General features: G+C 47.6%; 1 protein-coding gene across 3 annotated transcripts in view; it reads right to left on the reverse strand.

The window, feature by feature from the left end:
* The window catches only part of LOC122368563 (carboxylesterase 1C-like), a 24483-nt gene continuing 880 nt past the window's right edge, over nt 1–23603 (reverse strand). Inside the window, exons 1-12 of one of the 3 annotated variants that reach the window (XM_043342589.1) lie at nt 19269–19400; nt 16320–16678; nt 12183–12308; nt 11799–11955; nt 9755–9940; nt 9315–9505; nt 8183–8369; nt 7835–7927; nt 7394–7497; nt 7011–7176; nt 5789–5912; nt 1–1282 (exon numbers count right to left, since the gene is read on the reverse strand). In XM_043342589.1, the coding sequence (XP_043198524.1) occupies nt 865–1282; nt 5789–5912; nt 7011–7176; nt 7394–7497; nt 7835–7927; nt 8183–8369; nt 9315–9505; nt 9755–9940; nt 11799–11955; nt 12183–12308; nt 16320–16670 (2103 nt within the window). In that variant the 5' untranslated portion in view covers nt 16671–16678; nt 19269–19400 and the 3' untranslated portion in view covers nt 1–864. Of the gene's footprint in view, nt 1283–5788; nt 5913–7010; nt 7177–7393; nt 7498–7834; nt 7928–8182; nt 8370–9314; nt 9506–9754; nt 9941–11798; nt 11956–12182; nt 12309–16319; nt 16679–18671; nt 18793–19268; nt 19401–23603 lie in introns of those variants that run through there. The other 2 variants (XM_043342590.1, XM_043342591.1) reach the window with 2 other exon arrangements.

Genomic DNA, 23603 nt, shown 5'->3' on the forward strand with positions numbered 1-23603 from the left:
TGAATATTTTGTTCTTTTTGTTTATTTCTATAATATACAGTATACCTATAAAAAGGTGCACTTAATTACAACAATATGAATTCAATACCTATATTTTTATACATACGGGATTAACTCTAAGCATTTACACGAATAGGTATAACCTACAAACTTTACACAGGAGCCTGATCTTATACCTACTGTCAAGTGAAAACATGTATTATCAATATAAGTAGGTACTTCGGTACAAACTACAAACAGCCATTTCCATGTCCATATATAAACAATGAACATGTCTGGCTCGTATTCAAGCCCTACGTTGATGCTTGCATGAATTGCATAGTGCTTCCTGCGCGATGTAACGATCGTTGACACACGTGCAAACACGCATGTGCATGCGCCAACGAATGGGCATACTATCAGACAACATCCGAACAGCAATGCTCAACAATTAACCTAGCCATGCATTAGCTAACTTTGGGTGAAAAAAAATTTAGCTGCAACTAAATCACATACATCATGATTAGCACAAGGACGCAGCTACATCATATGTAGTTATAGAAACGTTTATTATTCAGTTCCGTGCTAAGCAAAATAAGGTGATACCACTCAGGACTCGAAACAATTGGAGTGGTGAGCTCGAGTGGTTGATACAGCGGTCAGCATGATCTGCATGCATTTGCACACGTGTATCACCTTGGGTCTCCACTTCTCACACGCCTCAGGGAGGCCCAAGACAGACCTCGAACAGCCCAGACACATTCAGTTCAGTGGCTGAGACACCGGGCCGACTGGCACGGTTGGTGACTAGCTCGAGACACGGCGGCCATCGGACAGTGGATAGTAGTAGGTAGTCCTCTGGAACGATGAATTGGCGGCGGCCGCTCACGCGTGTGGCGGCTTCTCCTGCATGACCATGGTGCTGACGGGTCCGCGGCGCCGCGAGCGGGACATCATGGTGACGGCGGCAATGAGCAGGAGGGCGCCGACGCCGGCCAGCACGGCCAGCCCGATGGTGGCGCCCCGGTAGGTGTCCCGCTGCTCCGAAAGACGCTCCATCTCGCGCTGGCAGCTCGACTCGGTCGAGGTGACTGGCGGCGCCGGACTGGTGCTCGGACCCGGCGCGGCGCTCGTGCTCGGCGCCGGCGTCGTCAGGCTGGCGTTGACGTGCTCCTGCACGGAGATATCGAACGTCTGGCTGAAGTCGTGTTTGACGGTGGCGGTGGCGGCGATCTGCAGGTAGGCGCCGCCCTCGGAGACCTGCGGCCACCGCGTCAGGCCCGAGCCGGCCGGCGTCGGGTCTCTGGGGTCACCGGACGGGTTCGGTCAGCTCTGTGGCGCCTGGTCCCTGAATATTAACCCGCGCGGGGCTGGGGTCTCCAGCCGAACGCGCGGGGCTGGGGGGGGGGTAAATTTTTACCCCCCCCCCCTGTTATCTCCCGAACTAACGGTCCGATTTGGAAAATTCAAACGCCAATCGAAAGCTCTCATCACGAACTACTAAAAAAATGTACTTAATTTAAAGTTTGAGGTCAAGGTCAAGGTCAGGTCAAGGGTACAAATTGCAAGTTTCTACAGTATCGGCCTTGCACCGTAGTTGCCGAAGAATGGAGTTATGGACTGAGACTGATCGCCCAAAACGTGTTCTTAGGCTACCAAGACAATATTCGTTGCATACAATATCATTCAGAGGTCAAGGTCATGGTCAGGTCAGGTCAGGTCAGGTCACCAAAAAACAAAATATAGAAAAGGGCATGTGCGACACATGTTTTATGGGTCATTTTACTCATAGAATTCAATAGGCACACTCAATAAGTGATATGGACCACCTCTGGATGAATTTCAGGTCGAGGTCAGGTCAAGGTCAGGTCAAGTGAGGTCAAATTTTGAAGTTGGTTGTTAAGGCCTAAAAAGGTGTCTATCTGATGCAGTTTTTCACGGCGAATCGAATGGTGCTATTTTTGTTTCCGTACGAGGTCTAGAACTTCCAAAAAAGTCATTTTTCAAAAATTTTGTGTGTCGTGACGTCATAAAATTTTGAATAACTCCCACATTTTTGAACCGATTCTTCTAAAATTTGGTATGTAGGTGCACATAGACCACTTCTCTGATATATATTCCGGTTTTTTCGATAGACTCAAAATTTTGGATTTTATAATGATTTTCCCAAAAAAGTCAGTTTTTTGAAAAAATTTAGGCCAAATCCAAAAATTTGAAAAAACCGAGATAGCCATTTGATAGACAAAGTAAAATTACGTATAACATTTTTTGTTACGTCTTGATTCCTTTAAAAATGAAGATGTTAGCGGCGTTTGAACTTTTGCCGTTTTTGAGGCGAAAATGACGAACATGATGTCACTAAAACGTCAATTTCTCAAAAATTTTCCGAGGGATTTCGCTCAAATTTTCAGGGAACGTGTCAAATTGATGTAAGAAAAGGTACTGAAAGTTTGGCGGCGCTGCGCGCCGCCGTTTTTGAGATATCGCAAAAATTCGCGCTGCCCCCAGCCCCGCGCGGGTTAACCCTCGCGGGCCGGGGGGGGCGTTTTTCGCCCCCCCCCCTGGCGAATATTTGCGATAGTTCCCGAACGCTTTGGGATAGGAAAGCGAAACTTTCAGTACCTTTTCTCCCATCAATTTGACATCTTCGGAAGTAAAAAATTTGGACCTAGCCCCCTTGATGACGTCACAAGGTCCATTTTTCTAGACCCCTGCACGGCAAACTTAGGCGTCACAGACGCAAACTTCAAATAGCTGCTAAAAATGGAGTTTTAGAGATAAAGACAAATTACGAGCACGGTTGTGTAGCGTTTGACCTAGAGAAAAATAGAAAAATAGTTTTGGTGACCTGAGGTCAGAGGTCAGGTCAACGACCCCGAAATGTGGTTTTAGTTTTTCGCAAATAACTTTGACAAAAATAGTGCTAGAGCTACGGCAGTGGTACCATCGCATTCGCCTTGTCAAGCCGCGTCAAATAATATATATTTTTTTCGGAAAAGGTCAAATTTTGTGTTGACCTCATGTGACCTCGAATGACCTCTGGTTGACCTTGACACATGAAAGATCGTTTATGATGGATTTGTACCCGCTGATCACGAATCTGGTATCTATTTTCCTCTAAGCCTTCATTTAGAGCTTCTGGATGGCAAAATTGTCTTATTTATTATTACTAATTTCAAACTTGAATTAGTGAAATAGCCTCTAGCAGGGATACTCTTCTGTGACCTTGACCTTTGAGCAGCCTTGTATCGTAAGATGAACCACAAATAGGGAACTGATAAGCCTCAAAACATTTCAAAACATCTTGGAAGTTAGCACGCAAGATGTGCGAAAAAGTGCCAAGTTTGAGGTCAATTTTGAGCGTGACCTTGACCTTGACCTTTGATTTTGAGCACATTTTCGGAATCCTCAGATTCTCTTCTTTCGTTTGACACCCAATTTTGCCGGTTTGATGCAGCTTGCGGTCCTCTAGAAGGCTTACTTTGAGATCACTACACATGTGCCGGTTTTTGCCTTTGACCTTGACCTCTGACCTTGAAAATTGACCTGAGGTCAAAAATTTTAGTTGCTTTAGAATCGTCTTGTAAGGACCTTTCGATTGGTATCGCTTTTGTTTCCGTAGCTCCCTTATTTACGGAGTTAGACAGGGGGGGGGGTGAAACCCCCGGGCTGCGGTGGTTGGGATTACCCTCCGGGCCCGGCCGGGTTAATTGGCATGATAGTGTGTCAGAACTGCAGCGACCTAATAAAGCGCCGGTATTATTATCTGCTTTGGCATACTCCCCGTATGCTTAGGCTGTAACTATAAGCGTTTATTGGTGTACTTAAAGGGAGATTATGACCTTTTTCCACAAAATCTGAGTTAGGACCATTTTCTGACAAAACACAACAAGTTATAATGTAAATTAAAACCATTTTGCTCAATTCGGTACCTTGCCGCAAATATCTCAACTTGAAGTCACGTTAGCGGGGAGCGCTGAAAATGACCGTTGAATAAGTACTTACATCACTTTTTGGTACTTGCATGTAATTTTGTAAAATGAGCGTATTCATTACATTTGATCTTCATCACATCTAGTTAGTTAATGGTCGTCTATAGTGCCTTCAAAAGATATTCATGGTTTGGGGGTGGTTTATGTCTAAATTTACGCAACTATTTTTCCTGTTCATCATCTGTCGCCATATGCTGCTATTTTAGTAGCAACGACTCAATTTTGAATCGGTCCCGCCGACTGCACAATAAAAGAAGATAGATACAACACTTTTGCGGCATCACTGAAAAACTTATGCAGTACTGTTATCAAAATTCTCATAACACCGTTCGACAAACCTGAAGTCTTTTTGAAATAAATATGCTTGTATTTTTCGCTTCAGGCTCTGAGGCCAAAATAATGAATTTCGTAGTCGCAATCGCAAGATTTGGCTGCGTTTCTGGCGCATGCCGTTCATTTGTGCCGCAAAATAATACTTGGAAACAAAGAAGAGTATAGGCACTGTGTACCCCCGAATTAGAATCTAATTAATTCTAAACCGAATTAACTCTAATTCAAATTAGAATCCTTACAACCAAGCAACAACAAGGCGATAACATAAACAAAAACCCAAGCGTCGCTGTTTGAAACAAAAGCACCATATACTGCGACTTTTTTATAGAGAAGGACAACGCATTTCGGTGGGTGTTACAAGTACCTACTGCAAGTAGGGGAAAGTGGGGTAAGACGGGCACCTTAACTTTGGAGCCATTTTTCGGCCGGTTAGAAACATCATAGAAACGGGAAACTGGGTGAAAACCTTTTTCAGACATTTTACTTTCATTTGCCAGAAGATGAGACTTAGACCTGATTCAACAAATAAACTGCAGCTATTTTTGCAAAACCTTGCAAAAACCCGTCTTACCCCACCCCATGGGGTAAGACGGTCACATGGGTAGGGCAAGACGGCCAGCTTCTTTCACCGATCAGCGCAGCTCGCAACAAATGCCCGAGATTAGCCGCATTTATACAGTCGCTCGTTGGTCTCAAGTGCTTCGGAAATGGCAGTATACGAGATTCGTGCAGAAGGCGTATGCTCCTATATAGGCCCTAGTTCAGAAGCCATGTAGAACCGTTTTTCACATTCATTATTCGAGAATAAACTGTGCCGAAGGAATATTGCTAACATGTCTGTGAGTATCGGAATCGAACATATTCTTATTAGAAATGCTTCTTTTTTCCTACAGCAACAAAAATATTTTCACCATTACAGACCCATTGGGTTCATAGTTGCCCGTCTTACCCCAAACTCAATGTCAGAAGTTCAGCACGATTTTTCGCTGTGGACAATTTGATGCAGACAAAGCAAATCCGCCGTAAATGAACACTGTTGGCATATGAGTGTACCACAAGTGATTGCGAGTTTTTAACTCTATAGTGCTGTACACAAAAGCTTGCACAATACATTATGGATGTTTTCAATGAAATGAGTGTTTTAAAGAAATCAAAATAAAAGATTATCGACTGAACACAAATTCACCAGACTTGAATGGTGGTGTGTAGTGGGAAAGGCAATTCTGGTCCTAACTTTTCTTGCTCGTAGCGCTATTGGTTTGGTCTGCAGAAGGGGTGCCCGTCTTACCTACCCTGACCGTCTTACCCCACTTTCCCCTACTGCTTCTTTTTTGCAAAAATAAAAACCTTTTTCACATACGAAAATGTGCTAGGAAATTTTCATATTTTATAAACTACAGTAGAAATAGCGTAGATGTCGAGTAATTTGTATTTAAGAAAAAAGAAAGCTCATTATCTCCCTTTAAAAACGTTAAGCTACGTACAGCTCCATAGCGAAGTTGGTCCACATGTCTGTCATCATCTGGGAGACGTGTTTCTCCTCGTCGTTGAAGTCCGTCATCAGCGGAATGGGGAACAGGTACATCAGCTCGTCAGCGTGCGTCACGCCTGTAATGGACATAAACAGTCTCACAACGTCGTCCGTTAAGGCGGCCGCACACTGGGCCATTCGGCGGGCGAGATTCCGCAAAAGCGGAATGTCGCGGGCGACATTCCTACAGCGGCTTTCCGCTTGTTTTCAGCAGTTTACGGGACCATTCGGCGGTGCGATTTTCTACTTAGTATTTTCAGGAACTTTATGTGAAATATTTTATGATAAATATAAACGAATGCAAGCTAAATACATTTAAGCAAATATAGTATTTGCTCATTTAATGCGATTTTGCTATATTTCTGTAAAATTAAGTTTTGAATATCTATTAATTTGACATAATTTCTGGAGGAAGTTGCAAAAAAATAAAGCTCGTGATTAATGTAAACAACCGTGTTTGTCGACAAATGCAAGAAACCTAAAGACAATTGTGGAGAGGCACATAGCAACCTGCTATTAGAATAACCAATGAAGTGTATAAAACAATCTAATATGGGGAAAGAAGTGCCGCTACGATACTTTATCAAGTACCTACCTTATCGGCTGCTCCATCAATAGTTGGTGAGTTTCAAGTTCCACAATTTCGGGTGTCCGCGGCGTCGCCGCGGAAAAAGCTGAACCGGTCCAGCTTTTTCCGCAACTCCGCGGCTGTCCGCGCGCATGCGCACTCTACCCGCGGACAGCTGGCTGGCAGCGGTCGGCTGGTAATTTTGTCGTTTCGGCAGCTGATTCGGCGTCCACGAAAGCGTAATGTCGCTACGGAATTGCGTTTTTGCGGAATGTCGCCCGCCGAATGGCCTAGTGTGCGGCCGCCTTTAGTGTGAGCGAAAGTGTGAACAAAAGAACTACAATACTTTGTACTCGTACTCCGCTAGCTTGCTACATCCATTTTTGTCGGTAAGTTCTTGTCCAGATCGCCCGTCAGATATCATTCTTGATAAAGTTATTGTCAAGAGAACCTGCTTCACCAGATTCTGGTGCGATGGTGAAACGGACAACGGCTCACGCATTGATACGGATTGATCGCTTGGTAAGTACAGCAACCGCAACAGCAACCGCATTTGCTCATCGCTCATCTCAAGTTTGTTGTCAATTATCCGGCACCGCAATCTCACCTGGCTCGAACGGCAGTTTATCGTCTCCGATGAAGAGGAAGTTGGACATGGTGTGCCTCTTCTTGCCGCGGTAGTCGAACGAATACATCCAGGAGGGGGTGCCAGCGGATGACAGCATGTCGGCCATCTTTTTGGCACCGGCTTTAATGCCGAACACGCCAGTCAACTGGAAATAGAGGAAGACATTCACAATGTTGAAGAGACGTGTTACCGTTCTGTTCGTCGTGTCCAGGCGAAAGATATGCTGAGTTTGCATCTATTTCAACGAATACAAAGGCTTCAGTGGTTTTCTGCATTGTGATCTGGGTTGGGGGTAAGCTCCCATGTAGTGGGACGATCCTGCGTCCTCTAGGGACCGGTTAAGGTTAGTGGGGTGATCTTACGTCCTCCAGTCCGGGATACATGGTGTCGACGTCCCAGCTGTCCACGTAGTAGAAGTACTGGTTGGAGATGGACTCTGTGACGCCGTCCGTTGGGTCGCTGACATCTGTAACAAACAGTTTCGTATCGGACCTTCATGAGGCAGCGCAGCGCTTACTGAAGTTAGCAACACTGGCGTGCGGAGTGACGTTAAAAAGCTTGATTCGCACCTTCCAACTAAACTAAAACATCACTAGAAATTATTGTCAGTGACGCTGTGTATGGTACCGCCGCCAGCAGATTGCGAATGCCAGCAGATTGCGAATCAATAGGACACACGGTCTTGACATGCAACGCATTTTGTATGCTATTGTGCCTGCTAACAACCGTTCTTAGATATATTATTATTAAACTATGATCAAGATAGGTTATTCATGTAGATCCATACGACACGTTTTACTTACGAAAGGCATAAAGCATCTTGCTGATGCACTCGTATTGCAAGAAGTCGGTGTCGTCAGTCAGATTGTTGACTTTCATGTAATCGTTGTACATGACTGAAAGAAAACGTCACGCTTATTAGGTACTGGAGGATTGCGCTTAGCAATAAAACGATTATTTCGAATCAATTGTTCTTGGCTATTGAAACAATGTAACCTCTGGCTAAGTCTTTCAACAATTTGCTTTTACCCGTGTTATGCCCATTCGTTTTAATATTCAGTATGAATTGTGCTTCTACTCAACTAGCTCAACTTGGTAATCAAGTCGCACGTATTAGGTCCCCTTCATTTCCCACGCGCGTGTTTACTCACGTCCGAAGACGAACGAGCCCTCGTTTTTGTTGGCGCCGTGGATGGTCGGCACGCTGTTGAAGTTGCCCTCCCTGATGAGCGTGGTCGGGTCCTTGGGCAGGAAGCGGTACTGCTCGCTGACCGTCGCCGGCTGCACCACCGGGTTCAGGCCGTCGAAACCGTTCCTCGCCACGCTTCGTTCGTCGGCCTGTCAGCAGAACAGACGATCTATGTATGTACAGAGAAGGACGGCGGCGGGGAGGGAGGTCACTCCGAGTATAAGCAGCTGGAGAATCACCTGTTGACGTCCTCTATGACCTCGAAAACGACAGTCAGAGGCGTCTGTAGGCGATGAGTGTGTTTTTTTCTGAACGATTTATGTCTAACTTCACTCAACATGTCAACACCTTCATAAATAAGCGCGTTCAACAATTTAAAAGTAAATGGCTTGTTTCGGTTCAAGGCGCGTTTATACCTTGTGCATGGAAGTAATAAGATCATGAGTTGTGAACTGCACGTTCATTGTAGTCTACCCAGCGTCAATGCTAAGTAAGCTGCACTTTTGTTATGTCGCACATAAACAATTTACCATATCTCAATAGAAAAAGTTCGACAGTTTTGTCTGGCGCACTCACTATTACCGTGAAGTGGCCAAGTTTACGCAGTAAACTGACTGAATGTTGAAGGGCTTTTAAAGACTTGCAATTAACCTCCAAACATCAACACGTTACAAACGGACTACGGAATTAGTATCGATGGTTAGCCTAAGTAGCTCTGTTTTAAATGCACATGATTTACTATGCTGATGTCATATCTGGAATAGGTAAGTCCTCAATATGGATACGAGTCTTTAAAAGTCAGGCGCTTTAGGAAGGAGCCACTGACTATAGACATGTTTATTCGACTAGCACGCTCGACCATTTAATGCAGTCCTTTAAGTGCATGAGACTCATTGTTGTAGTGCCAATGCTTTTGGCTACACCATTTGGTCATCCTGAGTCGATGACTGAGCTTCTAAATCGCTGGCCTTTACGCGTCCGACAAAAGTTCAAGTGACTGGTAAGTGGTGACTGATGTCTAAAAAATGTCTTTTTGTCAATAACAGGTGCTAGATGAGCTTGACCAGTACCCACTATTTCCCACACGAGCTCACCGCGTACTGGTTGCCCAGTTCAACCATCTCCTCCGCGGAGAGGCTGCGCATGCAGTCCAACATCTGACTGATGGGCTCCAGGGGGCAGCCGGCGCGCGTGGCCAGGTCACGGCCCGTGGCCAGCGGCTCCTCGTTGTAGGCCCAGTCGAGCACTGCCGACCCAGACTCGGCTATCGCCGCGCGGAACAGACCTGTCGCCGACCGGGGACGGGGCGAGGTCAGCGGTCGCAGCGTGTGACCTCAGACACGGAGGACAGCGTCAGGTAAAGCGATTGCGATCGTAAATACAGCGATATCAGGGAAAATGGAACGCACAAATTCGTATAGAGATTTGATAGAAAATACAACGCACTTTGATGCAACCACCCCGCGCTCTGAAGCGCGGTGTCAGCCACTCTCTCGTTCTGCTGATTCACTCTACGGCCCCTCCTGACACCCACCTTTGGCGAGCGGCGAGACGAGCAGCAGGGAGACGCTGGCGCCGCCGGCCGACTCGCCGAAGATGGTCACCTTGTCCGGGTCGCCGCCGAACGCGGCGATGTTGTCCTGCACCCACTGCAGAGCCAGCACCTGGTCCAGCAGCGCCACGTTGCCAGGCGCGTCGTCCGTCAGTGTCGTGAAGAACCCTGCACCAGACGGAAATCGCAACGGAAAATCAGCGGCGTTTGTGTCTGGGCTTACATTTGACAAAAACACATTTCCTATGCACGTGTTTTAAGTAAAATGTTTAGGTTTGCAAACAACAAAAACTATCGATTTGCGAGTATTTGCTTTCTTACGAGAATGCATACTTGTAGGTATACTTCAATTGTACCTACATTGCTGAATGTTAACTTAGCAACTTTTCTCTCTGTCGGCGTTGAAAGCTAAGGTACCGTAAAGTGGGGCTATTTGAAACGGATTTTACAGTTTTTGGCCTCTCCCTTTAAGACGGTTCATATTTCTTATAGCATGTAAATTGCAAAAATGTAGTTCTCTGTGAGCTCTTTCATATAGGTGTATTTTGGTTCAGCTAGTAATAATGATTAAGGTTATTTTTTATGTTAAAGCCTGTCTCAAATAGCCCCATAGGGTGGGGCTATTTGAGACAGTTTTAGTTGCAAGGAAATTAAAGAAAATCGGTCACGCTAGAGGTAATTTTTTAAACGCCATACATTTGGAAATTGAATTTTGATCATTTTGGCAAAAACTGTGTTTTTTTCAAAGACTGTTATATGACCTTTATATTCAATCTTTTCCTTTTTCGTTGGACACTTCATTTTGGTAGGGTATAAAATTGCATCACTACATGCTTAGGCTATCATAATATGATGTGACCCATAGCTTTCAAACTGACAGGATGATCATCAAGGACTATTTTAAAGTCATCGACAGTAAAATTTTGAAAGTAAGTTTTTGTATATAGCCCCGGTGACGTGAAAACAGATATACCGAAAGTCGGTGGGGCTATTTGAAACAGTCTCGCTACCTTATGAAGCACACTGTAATGAATCAAACAAGGCAAAAGGTTTCCCAAAACATTTGAGGTTACATTTGGCCGGTTACCCTACCACATCTATGCTTGGATAGGCTCACCTAACAGTACGTTCATGTGTTAAGTAACATTCAATGGTGTTTTTTGGTCAATCAAGGTAGACATATGTTGATTGTCGAATGAGTCAGTGACTGATGAAGCACATTTTTAGCACATATTCATCAGAATAACTAGTTTGGTCACCAGCTAAAGGGTTATTATGTTACACTACGAACATGGTACATATTGCTTGCTGCTAAAAGTACCTACCATGAACCCACTGCACGTTTATGACCACGACCGATTCACCGGTGTTGCTCATGTCGAACGGTCGATGCACTTCAGGTAGATGGCGGTAAGTCTTCTCGGGTGCATCGCATCACCGTTATCATCAGCTATTTGGCATATCCTTTGAGGTTTGACCAGGTGGGCATCATCGGGATTCTGAGACAATGGGTTACGCAATCGGCAGTACCGTTAACAATATATAATATTTTCATGAAAAATGTGCTTAGCCTATAAGAAAAAAGGTAGTAACGATAGATACAGTGGCAAAGCTGTTAAAACTTCAACTTTTTTAAGCTGCAGGTAAGGGGTCCTTTTCGAGCAACTTAAATTGTGCGTTTTTCTGTATTTCGTATTTTATTGCAAATTTCTTTCAGAACTCTTCGAAATTTTCAAAAAGGTTATTCAGAGCATTCATTGTTCAATTCCACATCAGCCTAAGCAAAAATGACGAAAAAAACATCAAACGGTTTTCATTTTACAGCGATTTTACTATACCATTACCTTACTGTCTCAAATAGCCCCACTGTCTCAAATAGCCCCACTTTACGGTATGCATTTTTATATGAGATGCATGCTCCCATCGGTGTGTGGACTGCCATTTGGTCGCACAGAGCTGCAATGTCTGTCCCTGTTCCATTTAGCATGATGCATTTGGTCCAGAGAGCACGGTGTCCCCCACTGACCGAGCGCGCCGAGACGGTAGTGCGGCGTGACGAGCACGATGTCCCTGTCCTTCTGCAGCCGGCCCGGGTAGTAGATGTTGGATCCGCCCGCCACGAACGCGCCGCCGTATATGAACACCATCACGGCCATTTTCGGATTGTGCGTGGCGTTGGGCAGCTGCAAAGTGTAAACCAGCGCGGTGGTGACGAGCATTGGTGACGCCTCCTCGGAAGCAAATTAGTACTACAAGTACAAGGTACCTACACATGACCGATGGTTAGCATTTAGCAGAGCTCCGGCATTTCAAAGCACGCGTGACATAATATGATGTAGGTATACTTAAAGTCTCTATAGAGACTTTGCCCTTGACATGTTCGCGATAATGAAGAAATAGAGGCCTATACCTTGGGCGTATAGACGTTGAGGTAGAGGCAGTCCTCGGTGCCCGGTCCCTGCAGGCCCGACTGGGGACAGTTGTACGACGGGTAGGTGGCGTTGATAGCCCCGTACGGCTTCCTCTTGACCGGAGGCTGAAACCGGCACGCCGTTCACCTTTAGTAGAGGAGCTCAGTAGGTACTGCAAGTGGGCTGCATAGGTAACACTTCACTGTGCTATATTATCGTTATTTGCAGTATGCTTGTAAATGTAATGTGAATATCGCGGATATATTTAATTACGGAGCGAGCGAAGCGAGCGTAGTCTTTCCTTAGATTAACGGAAATTTCTGAGTATGAGCGGCCGGCCGGCCGGCCGGGCGACGCTTATATCTCAGCAACCACTTGACCGATTTACATGCGGTAATTTTTGTAGGGTAGCTTCATTCCTTCTACCAAGTATTGGGACTATTCCCGATGCATGTGGGTGACCCCTTATGCACGTGCCACGTGCAAAACGAAGAGGTGTCACTTTTGTAATTGTTGCAATATCTCGGTAACTACTTGGCCGATTGCGCTGAAAGTTGGCATGTAGGTAGGCACCCACTAGGCACTGCATATCCATGTGCCAGAGTTGGGGTGCTGCTGCACGTGCGCACGTGCAGGGGTCGTTTCCAGATCTCGAGAACGGCTGGACCGATGGCGCTCAAATTTGGTGCACGGTTAGGGACCAGTTAGTAGGGTGCCGTGCACAAGTCAGTTGGGACCCATTCTGCACGTGCGCACGTGCAGGGTGCCGCTCCCAGATCTCGAGAACGGCTGGGCCGATTGTGCTCAAATTTGGCCTATCGCTAGAAACCGGTCAGTAGGGTGCCGTGCACAAGTCAGTTGGAGGTACCCCCTCGAAATTTCGCACGTGCAAGACTCACCCCCTCGCTCGCTCCGTTAGTCGCCCCAAAAGGCGCTATACTGGTATGTATATTACCACATTAGTACCTAATATTAATATTAATATTAATATCAATATTAATATTGACATTAATAATAATTATTAACATTTTTATTACCACACAGGACACTCCTCTTTAGAGAAATTTGACGCACTCCTTTGCTATTTTGAACAATGTTCAGTGATCCACCATACCTACCGGTAGGCATGACGGTTGGGTCTCTCGTCCACCGAACTCGTGACCAACAATAGTTATCGGTCTTTCAGTAATCTGTCCAAAATCCAAATTTACCGCAAAGTTGCGTTATGCGCGAGACAAATAACAACCAGAGTGTCCTGATCAGGGCTGCGGAGTCGGAGTCGGAGTCGGAGTCGGAGTCGGTCGGAGTCGACAGTTGTGACCGGAGTCGGAGTCGGAGTCGGAGTCGATTTTAGAAACCCGAGCCGGAGTCGGAGTCGGAGTCACCGAAAATCTGTCGACTCCGCAGCCCTGCTAGGTCTGCGGAGTCGGAGTCGGGAGTTGGAGTCGGTCGGAGTCGACAATTCTGCCCGGAGTCGGAGGCGGAGTCGGAGCTGGTTTTTGAAAGCCGGAGTCGGAGTCGGAGTCGCCGAAAATCCATCGACTCCGCAGCCCTGGTCCTGATTATCCGCTTCGCAATGCTATTCGTTACGGAGCGAGCGAAGCGAGCGTAGTCTTTCCTTAGATTAACGGAAATTTCTGAGTATGAGCGGCCGGCCGGCCGGCCGTGCGGACGCTTTTGCGAGGCTTATATCTCAGCAACCACTTGACCGATTTACACGGGGTAATTTTTGTAGGGTAGCTTCTATTGGTGTCAATTTCAGAAAACGTATGTCCAATGTCCGTCCAATGTGCAATACTTACGTCGATTGTCCGTCCAAAAATGTCCAATCCAGCCATTTGTCCAAAGATGCCCGACACCTTCGCAATAGTTAACACTCAACACTGTTATTTAATTTGCTTTCAATGTACCATTACCAGCTCAAAAGTGTTAATCATATCGAAAGCTGAGCTTTCTAATAGCCAATTAATGTTAAACACGATTACTTTCTAAGAAATGTTGAGGTGTAGCAAGCGATTGTCCAAAGTTATCCAAAGCCTGCTGTCATTGTCCAACCGAATTCCGAATTGGACATTGGACAAAATCGGAATTCCGAAGATTCAAGTTCCGATTGACAGACACCACTAGTAGCTTCATTCCTTCTACCAAGTATTGGACTATTCCCGATGCATGTGGGTGACCCCTTATGCACGTGCCACGCGCAAAACAAAGAGGTGTCAATTTTATAATTGTTGCAATATCTCGGTAACTACTTGGCCGATTGCGCTGAAAGTTGGCATGTAGGTAGGCACCCACTAGGCACTGCATATCCATGTGCCAGAGTTGGGGTGCTGCTGCACGTGCGCACGTGCAGGGGTCGTTTCCAGATCTCGAGAACGGCTGGACCGATGGCACTCAAATTTGGTACACGGTTAGGGACCAGTTAGTAGGGTGCCGTGCACAAGTCAGTTGGGACCCATTCTGCACGTGCGCACGTGCAGGGTGCCGCTTCCAGATCTCGAGAACGGCTGGGCCGATTGTGCTCAAATTTGGCACATCGCTAGAGACCGGTTAGTAGGGTGCCGTGCACAAGTCAGTTGGAGGTACCCCCTCGAAATTTCGCACGTGCAAGGCTCACCCTCTCGCGCGCTCCGTTATCGCCCCAAAAGGCGCTATACTGGTTATAAACCACTATATATTAATACATACTTTACGGTGCGTTCAGTGGAGATTAGATTCACTGGAGGTATATTAAAAATATGTATTAATATATATTATTAACGTTAGAAACAATATACATATACCTATTATAAACGTTATAAACAATATGCCTATTATAAACGTTATAAACAGGTTATTTATTATCCTTTTTATAATCTCATTAACAATGCTCAAATCGCAATACAACATTTCAATATCTGAAATCGTTATAAACCGATTATTTTTAGCTTGATGATGGGACTTTCCGTGTTGGAATGCAAACAACTACCGGATATCGAGATTGGAGCAGACAGCTGCGGTTTATTTGGCTTGATAACTTATCAGTGGACAATAAAATCACACGATCACTGGCGTCAATCAATCACAAAGACCAGCCTGGGATCTTCGGATCATCCCCAGCAATCTCGACATGACATTTGACTTCCAAGGTCGTGTGTATTTACACGACCGTTTTATGTCTTCAAACGGGTACCTATACATTAGGGGAAGGAGAGGGAATGACGATGCCCTAAGCTGTTCATATCAGGAGAAACAAAAAACCTGCAGCACTAACTTTGCTGTCTAAATACTATGTTTAGCCAATCCTCAAATACTAAAGCATAAAGGTCGCAAAATTTGAACCCTCTAAATATGGGGTACGATTAAAAAGTTAGCATTTTCAGGGGCAATACCGCCCACGGGGTAATAGCGCCCACGCCGATATCACATCATCATATATAGGGTTGATGCATGACCATTTCAGCGGCTCTAGTTATGTCGTGCAAAACGAAGTGATATCAACTTTCTTGGTTCATACAAGAAGCCTTTAATCAGGTAGACAATGATAGACTTTTGATCCAAGCTAGGCTGCAGCTACCGCGATGAGATGATTTTCTGTCGTCCTCTTGGGCCACCTGGCTAAAGCTGGAAGTGAATTAGGTGCAGCAAAAGCGTCTAAATTGCGTAAAAAGTTAGCTTTTTATTAATCTCCAATCAAAGGGGCTGAATCCCATTTACCTATAGGATGGCCGTCCTGCTTCTCCGTTCATGCCCTGGTGAAGTGAATTGTAGTTTTCTTTTTTATGGTAAAGTATTGCATACAAGGCTGTAAGTAGGTAGGTATTTGTGATAGGTAATACATAGCGGCGAAACGTGTTACCTTAACAATCAAGCGTGGCTCCGGGTGTTAGCAGTACCTATAATGGAAGCGCCGCGTTTACAGCCTCGCTTGTATAAATAAGGGGCTATGCGTAGGTAAGCATGACTTTATCTTTGGAATACTTTACGTACCATAAAACAAAATATAGTGAATAAAGAAGGCTGCAAGACTGTCATGTACAGCAAAATTGTGCAAAATCACGGAAATGACACGTAAGCCAAACATGTCGTGCGATGGCTGGCACAACCCGTGCCTCCACCGGGGTAATGGCGCCGGCGATAGTCCGCGCAGTTCGTACCATGAAGCGCAGCGACCCGTTGGTCGGCTCGCCGAACGGGATGCCCTGGTAGGCGAGCGTGGTGCGCTGCGGGTTGATGGTGTACACCTGACCGGTAACCACGCCGTCGGCCAGCGTCACCGGCGGGCTGAGCGGCAGGCTGACGCCGCCTGGCGGCCACTGGTCGGCCGCCCGGAACCCCAGGAACGGGTCCTCATCGGCGGGCTCCCCGGCGGACTCCTCGGCGTCGCTCCAGTCCTCCTGTTCCTCCTGGAGGAGCTGCAGGCGGAGCGGCAGCGCGTCCCCCGCCGTGGCCGCTGAGGCCACCGCAGCCCCACTCACGGCCAGCAGAAGAAACAGTCGGCAGAGCATGGTGCAATCTGGAATCCGAGCAGGGACGGTCGAATACACATCCGCAGTGCATGGTGTGCTGTGACCTTCCGTAAAGGCAAGATTTAGACTTCTGGGGACATGACCTTATGTTGCCGCATCAAAAGGTTTTCTTCAGCGTCCCGGCCAGGGGACAAATAAGAGCGGGTACAATCCTCCCCTCACTATAGTTCGTTCCTCATAGAGATAAAACGTCGTGGCAAAACGAGTGTACGTATGCGCCGTAACGAGGCAACAAAGTTATTGGCTCCAAATTTAGCCCTCGCCCGTGTAGGAAGGGGGGTCAAACGGACCCCCCACCGGTTTTTCACGAATAACTCGCGTAAGAAGCGGCAGATCGCGACGAAACTTTCATTACCCTCGCATTGATCAATTTTACACCTACTCTTAAAATTTCATGACCCTGGCCTAAATGACCTTTGATATGTGACCTACTTTTCGAGATCATGTTTGGCCGGAATCGTATTCGCGGTATGTCGGCTCGGATTAGGCGCGCGTTTGCAGTCTTTTTGTGGTTTCAAGCGTTCAAACATGTGATATGATGTTGGTCCGATGCTTTAGGGTGGGTGTCAAGGTCACCTGAAGGTCAGGTCAGGTCATTGACCTTTGATGACCTCGGCTCACTTTTTCGAGTTTTACATGTTCTAGGCTAGTTTTTAGGACCGAATTGGAATTTAGCAACCACTTGAACATTTATCGAAGTATTTTTGGTGTGGCTTCGTAACATGTTACGAGCGCTCGTATTCGTAGTAGGTGTCAACTACCTCTGATCAGAGGTAGTTGACACCTACTACGAATACCCGGCAGGACCCCTACTGGATGACCTGACCTGACCTGACCCGACCTGGCCTAAATGCATGAAGACATATCATCTGTGAGCAAAACTATCATGAGTGATCAGTACCCCGAAAAACCTCTTAGCAGCCACTTTTTACGACGTTCTATCAAGTCCTGATTTTCCCGACTTTTGGGTCATTGACCTGACCTGGAAGGTCAACTCAACCATTCCAAAAGAGACGCATTTCAATTTTTCTCCAATTGACATATAATGGAGAGGTCTTTCGCGAAATACCTGAGAGGGGGGGGGGCGTAAAAACGCCCCCAGCACGGCGCTGGTTACGGAGCGAGCGAAGCGAGCGTAGTCTTTCCTTAGATTAACGGAAATTTCTGAGTATGAGCGGCCGGCCGGCCGGCCGGCCGGCCGTGCGGACGCTTTTGCGAGGCTTATATCTCAGCAACCACTTGACCGATTTACACGGGGTAATTTTTGTAGGGTAGCTTCATTCCTTCTACCAAGTATTGGACTATTCCCGATGCATGTGGGTGACCCCTTTTGCACGTGCCACGCGCAAAACGAAGAGGTGTCAGTTTTGTAATTGTTGCAATATCTCGGTAACTACTTGGCCGATTGCGCTGAAAGTTGGCATGTAGGTAGGCACCCACTAGGCACTGCATATCCATATGCCAGAGTTGGGGTGCTGCTGCACGTGCGCACGTGCAGGGGTCGTTTCCAGATCTCGAGAATGGCTGGACCGATGTCGCTCAAATTTGGTACACGGTTAGGGACCAATTAGTAGGGTGCCGTGCAAAAGTCAGTTGGGACCCATTCTGCACGTGCGCACGTGCAGGGTGCCGCTTCCAGATCTCGAGAACGGTTGGGCCGATTGTGCTCAAATTTGGCACATCGCTAGAGATCGGTTAGTAGGGTGCCGTGCACAAGTCAGTTGGAGGTACCCCCTCGAAATTTCGCACGTGCAAGGCTCACCCTCTCGCTCGCTCCGTTACTCGCCCCAAAAGGCGTTATACTGGTTAAGATAGTATCGGTATCCGGCAAAATAAAAAGATATCTTCTTTTTTGGAAAATGCGCGACGTCAATCTGTTTGAGAAGCAGAGAGGTCGACCAGCGCCGCTGCCCGCCGGCCGGCCGCCGACCGGTGTGTTAGCGCGCCGTGTTGACCTACACCGGCCGATCCATGGCTCACCTGATCGGACGCGGGGTGCGCGTCTGTTTAGCCCCGCGGTCGGCGCCGGAATACCGTTCGGGGGCGTTCCGGGGGCTCGGCAGCCGCTCCCCCGCGATAGTGTCGGTTATCTTTAGTCCTCCCTCGCTGGGGAGGAGGGCGACCGTGTATATGTCGGGTATTAGAGGCATTAGGGGCCCGCCACCGGCGATGGGGACGCGCGCCACTGACACTGACATGAGACGTCTGCTGTTTGGCCTTGAAAGGTCAGACGCACCTTTTATAGTGGGATATAATGTGATTTGCTGCCCGCATTGCTGGAGGTTATGGCTCAGATAGCTCCAATATTTCGAGAGTCGCAAGAACTGACACTTGAATTAGTACCGGGTGCACGCATACTAAAATGACGCGCGGGAAATTGGTCGTGGTATAATAAACTGCCGAACGATAGGAGGATATTGTCTGAGCGTGGGATGTATTTTATTTCATTAATTAATTCAGCAATCGAAATTGTAGGAATGAATATCTAAACCTTAGCCATTGAATGTACCCAGAAAAATGTATGATGTGTCTAGCGTCTTGATTTTTGTACATACGAAGTATTTATTATGTACTTACACTCGGGGGCAGATTGATGTTCCACCACTCCCTACCCATCGGGCTCCCATCGCTCAACACTGGCTGCTGCCAATGTTGCCTGCCCTCAGCACTGCTCAGTGCTCAGCACTGCCTGCCAATGCCAGTGCTGCCGGTGCTGCCACCAGCGGCGTATTTAGAAAATCGCGAAGGGGGGGGCCAAGGGTTTGGAGGGCGCCACCTCACCCAAGGAGGGCGCCATACGGTCGCGAGATAAAAAATCGCTCAGCGGGGTGGGGGGGGGGGGGGTTGGGAGGCGTTTTTTACCATGCCACCAGTTATTTTTTTGCGTAACCTCGTATAGGTCGTGCTGCATTGATTTTGCATCGTGTGTATTCTTTATACTCCAGGTCACAAAAGGTCAAGTGTTCTTGAAATGCTGCGCCGAAGGCGCGCGAAATTTTTGAAAACAACCTTTTCCTCCGCTTTTTAGGCACGCCTTTTATACGATCACCGTTCAAAGCTCCTCTCGCTCTTTTACCAAATTTGAAGGTGTAAAAAATACCTAAGGTTTGGTCGGGCCGCTGCCACACAAACTGTATAGAAAGCTTGGCTCATGGGTGTCGATGTATAAAAGTTTATTGGCGGTGGCATATCTACGCACCAGATCACCGTATCGGATTGATACCGGAGCGCGAGATGCGTAAACATCATCCAAATTACCTCAGACCAGCCTTCATAGCCTTCTCACAGATGCATACAGTGTACCCACATAACCAGTTTCAATCACCGAAACTTCAGATGCCTGCTGTTGCGGCCGAACCTGTTGACAATACTTAATCGTAATCCATATAGATGCCATGATGCACGTAAAGTAGGATCAATCCGTGTGATCAATCCGTGACCAAAGACGTGTTTTATGCATCGTAGAGCGTAGATAGTTTTGGTAGGTATAGGTACTTCATTCATTGTGCTGAATGCACGTTCATTTGTGGCAGTTTTCACAGGCAAGACACCAACTATGTGCAATAGAACGACTAAGTTGAAAAACATGCCAAAGGAGTAAATAAATGATAAGAGGGCAGCGATCAACGGATGTTGCCAATAGGTAGAAGGGCTGCGATCCACAGGAGGGCGCTAATAGGTAGGAGAGCCCCGATCAACATCCCGAGTTTCGATAGTAGGGCACCGATAGGTAGGAAGTTGGCGAGCAGCAGGAGGGCGCCAATGGATAGAAGGGCAGCGATCAACAGGAGGGCACCAATAGGTAGGAGGGCCCCGATCAACAATCAACAGGAGGGCGCCACCAGGTAAGAGGGTGGCGAGGAACAGGAGAGCACCAATAGGAGGGTGGCGATCAACAAGAGGTCGCCAATAGGTGGGAGGGCGGTCATCAACTGGAAGTCGTTAATGAGCGGAAGGGTGACGATTAAAATGGGGGTGGCAATGGTGAGGAGGGCGCCTTTGCTCAAGAGGATGACACGAACAGGAGGGCGTCTGTGCGGAGGGCGCTGGTCAACAGGCAGGTACCAGTGGATAGGAGGGCGGTGATCAACAGGAGGGTGCCAGTGGTTAGGAGGGCGGCGATCAACACGAGGGCGCCAATAAGAGAAGGGCCCCGATTAACATTCAACAGGAAGGACTAGGGAACCAATAGGTAGGAGGGCGGCACTGAACAATAGGGTGCCAAAAAGGAGAAAGGCGGCCTTGAAAATTTCACATGAGGGGGCAATAGGTAGGAGAGCGCCAATAATTATGAAGACGCCAATCAGCAGAAGGGCGGCAATATGTAGCAATATGATAGCAGGGTGGCGACCTACAGGAGGGCGCCTTCGGGTGAGAGGGCGCTTATTTACGGGACAGCGGCTTACATAGGCGACCACCGTTACGCTTAGAGAGCTACAGCCTACAAATGTGGTTGGAGGGCGCCCGAGGGAGCCCTCCAACCGTATTTGGAGGGCGTATTTGGAATGGGCGTCCTCCGAGGGCGCCCTCCATCCGTATTTTCCCTGTAAACACATTCGCGATTGGAGGGCGCCCTCCAGTCGCGATTGTTTTTCGATTCGATTATATCACAATTGCATTTGCGATTGGAGGGCGCCTTCGGCGCCCTCCAATCGCAAAGGGCGCCTTCGGCGCCCAAGGGGGGGGGCCATGGCCCAGTGGCCCCCCCCTGCCTACGCCCCTGGCTGCCACTGGCAGCAGCCATGGCTGCTGCGCAGCACTGCAGTGCTGCGCCGATGGGTAGGGAGTGGTGGAACACCAATCTGCCCCCGAGTGTACCTTCACCTTTTCTTAGCCGAGTTGGTGACCAATAACCCGTGGACCGCGATTGATGCCTTTACCTTGTTTGTTGATTGGGGCTTTAGGGCGCGCCGACACTAAGTTCATTTTGCGCCCAAGTACCTTTACCTTCTTTACCAATGTTTGAAGTTACGCTATAAAAAGTTTAAACTATGGCTTTCTTTTCAGTAGGGACCAGAGCCAACTTTTGGCACCAATCTGGCTTTAACCCCGCCGGACCTATCGGTTTTCTACATACGGTCGAGGGGGTTGTAAGGACCCCTTCGGCGTTTCGCTCCTGATGGACCTAAGAGCATTGCGGAAGAAATAACGAGCGTGTGACTGTGTGCCGTTACGAGCCGCAGCGAATACCCGATTTTAAGGTCAGGTCAACCAGAGACCTCTCAGGTCAGGTCAAGTGGCCCAGGGCACGGGTTCGGTTTTTGGTAAATAGCTTGGTCAAAAATGGTCGCAGAGCCGCGATTTTGGCACCATCGTGTTTGTCTGGCCCAGGCGCGTCATGGTCTCCAACGGTACGAGCGGCGTGTGACGGGGTCTGGCGTTCTGTATTTAGAGAGTCGTTCTCAAAAGTTGCCTTCATTATTTTCTGACAGCTGACCTCGTGGAAGGGTGTGTGCCTGTGGAGCGTTATTGTAGTTAGTTGTTCTCTTTGGGTCGGCTACGTCAACCGTAGCGTAACGGCCGTGTGTGGAGCGTCGACGGCCGATCCCGTTGAAAGGTGTGAAGAGCGTGCGTCATCACGGTCATCGCTTCACCCTACCTCGGCCAGTGCGGCGGCGGGGGAGGGGTGCACCACCGTCCGTCGCATTGGACGGACAGGGTGTCGCTGTCACTGGCTGAAAGTGACTGTCCCAGTGTGGTAATTCTGCGTCCGTCAAACACATTCGTAGCAGTGGTGGCTACGTGCAGCTTGCGATCACCAGAAGTTGTTTCATTGCAGTGAACTGCCTGTTTGACGAAGTTTTGTGATCCATTGAGTCAGGCGACGGGAATCTGTGCCTACCGTTCGCCGTCACATTCGGCTAAGCCATCAACTATTACTGCAGCCACCCAAACTCAGGTATTTGTATTCCTCAAACCATGCGCCCGTATAGGGGGGGGGGGGCGAACGGACCCCCCCCCCCGGTTTTTCGCGAATAACTCGCGTAAAAAGCGGCCGATCCCGACGAAACCTTCAGTACCCTCGCATTATCAATTTTACACCTACCCTGAAAATGTCATGACCCTGACTCAATTGACCTTTGACCTGTGATCTACTTTTCGAGACCATGTTTGGTCGGAATCGCGATTCGGCGTATGTACATATGTCGGCTCGCATTAGCCGCGCGTTTGCAGTCTTTTCGTGGTTTCAAGTTTTCATACATGTGATATGATGTTGCTGCCATGCATTAGGATGGGTGTTAAGGTCACCTGAAGGTCAGCTCACGTCATTGACCTTTGATGACCTCGGTTCACTAATTCGGTTTTATAATGTTTCCCAGGCGCGGATACAAGGGGGGGGCCATGGGGGCCATGGCCCCCCCCTTGGCCGATTTTTTTTCAAAAATAAAATAAATAGTTAAAAAGTTAAAAAGCTGAAAAGGGGGCCTCCTGAAAATAAAGTGGCCGAAATCCGATGAGTTTTTTTTTAACATACCCACTTAGTTATTTCTTAGAAGACTACCTGAGAAAACGTCTTTGTTAGAAGATTGGTAAAGCTTTTCATAACTTGGAGGTCTCTTATACTCACAGAGATGACCACTTTTACAGGGCCTCCTAACCTGCACAGAGGGCCTCCAAGCCTGCACAGATGTTGAGATGTTGCCTGAACAGCTAGATAAGCTCAATAGACGCAGTTATTTTTTTTTGGGGGGGGCCCAACAAGTGGGAAGATGGGGCCTCCAACAGGTGGGATTATGGGGGGGGGGGGGCCTCCTGGTTTCTAATGGCCCCTCCCTTGGAGATTTTCTGGATCCGCCCCTGATGTTTCCAAGCTATTTTTTTGGAGCTGAATTCAAATTTAGCAATCATTTGAACATTTATCAAGTAGTTTTGGTGGTGCTGTGTTTCCTGATATAATTTCAAAGCTCCAAC

This window comes from Amphibalanus amphitrite, unplaced genomic scaffold (assembly GCF_019059575.1).
Source record: "Amphibalanus amphitrite isolate SeventyFive unplaced genomic scaffold, NRLGWU_Aamphi_draft 000957F_arrow, whole genome shotgun sequence".
Lineage (NCBI taxonomy): Eukaryota > Metazoa > Arthropoda > Thecostraca > Balanomorpha > Balanidae > Amphibalanus > Amphibalanus amphitrite.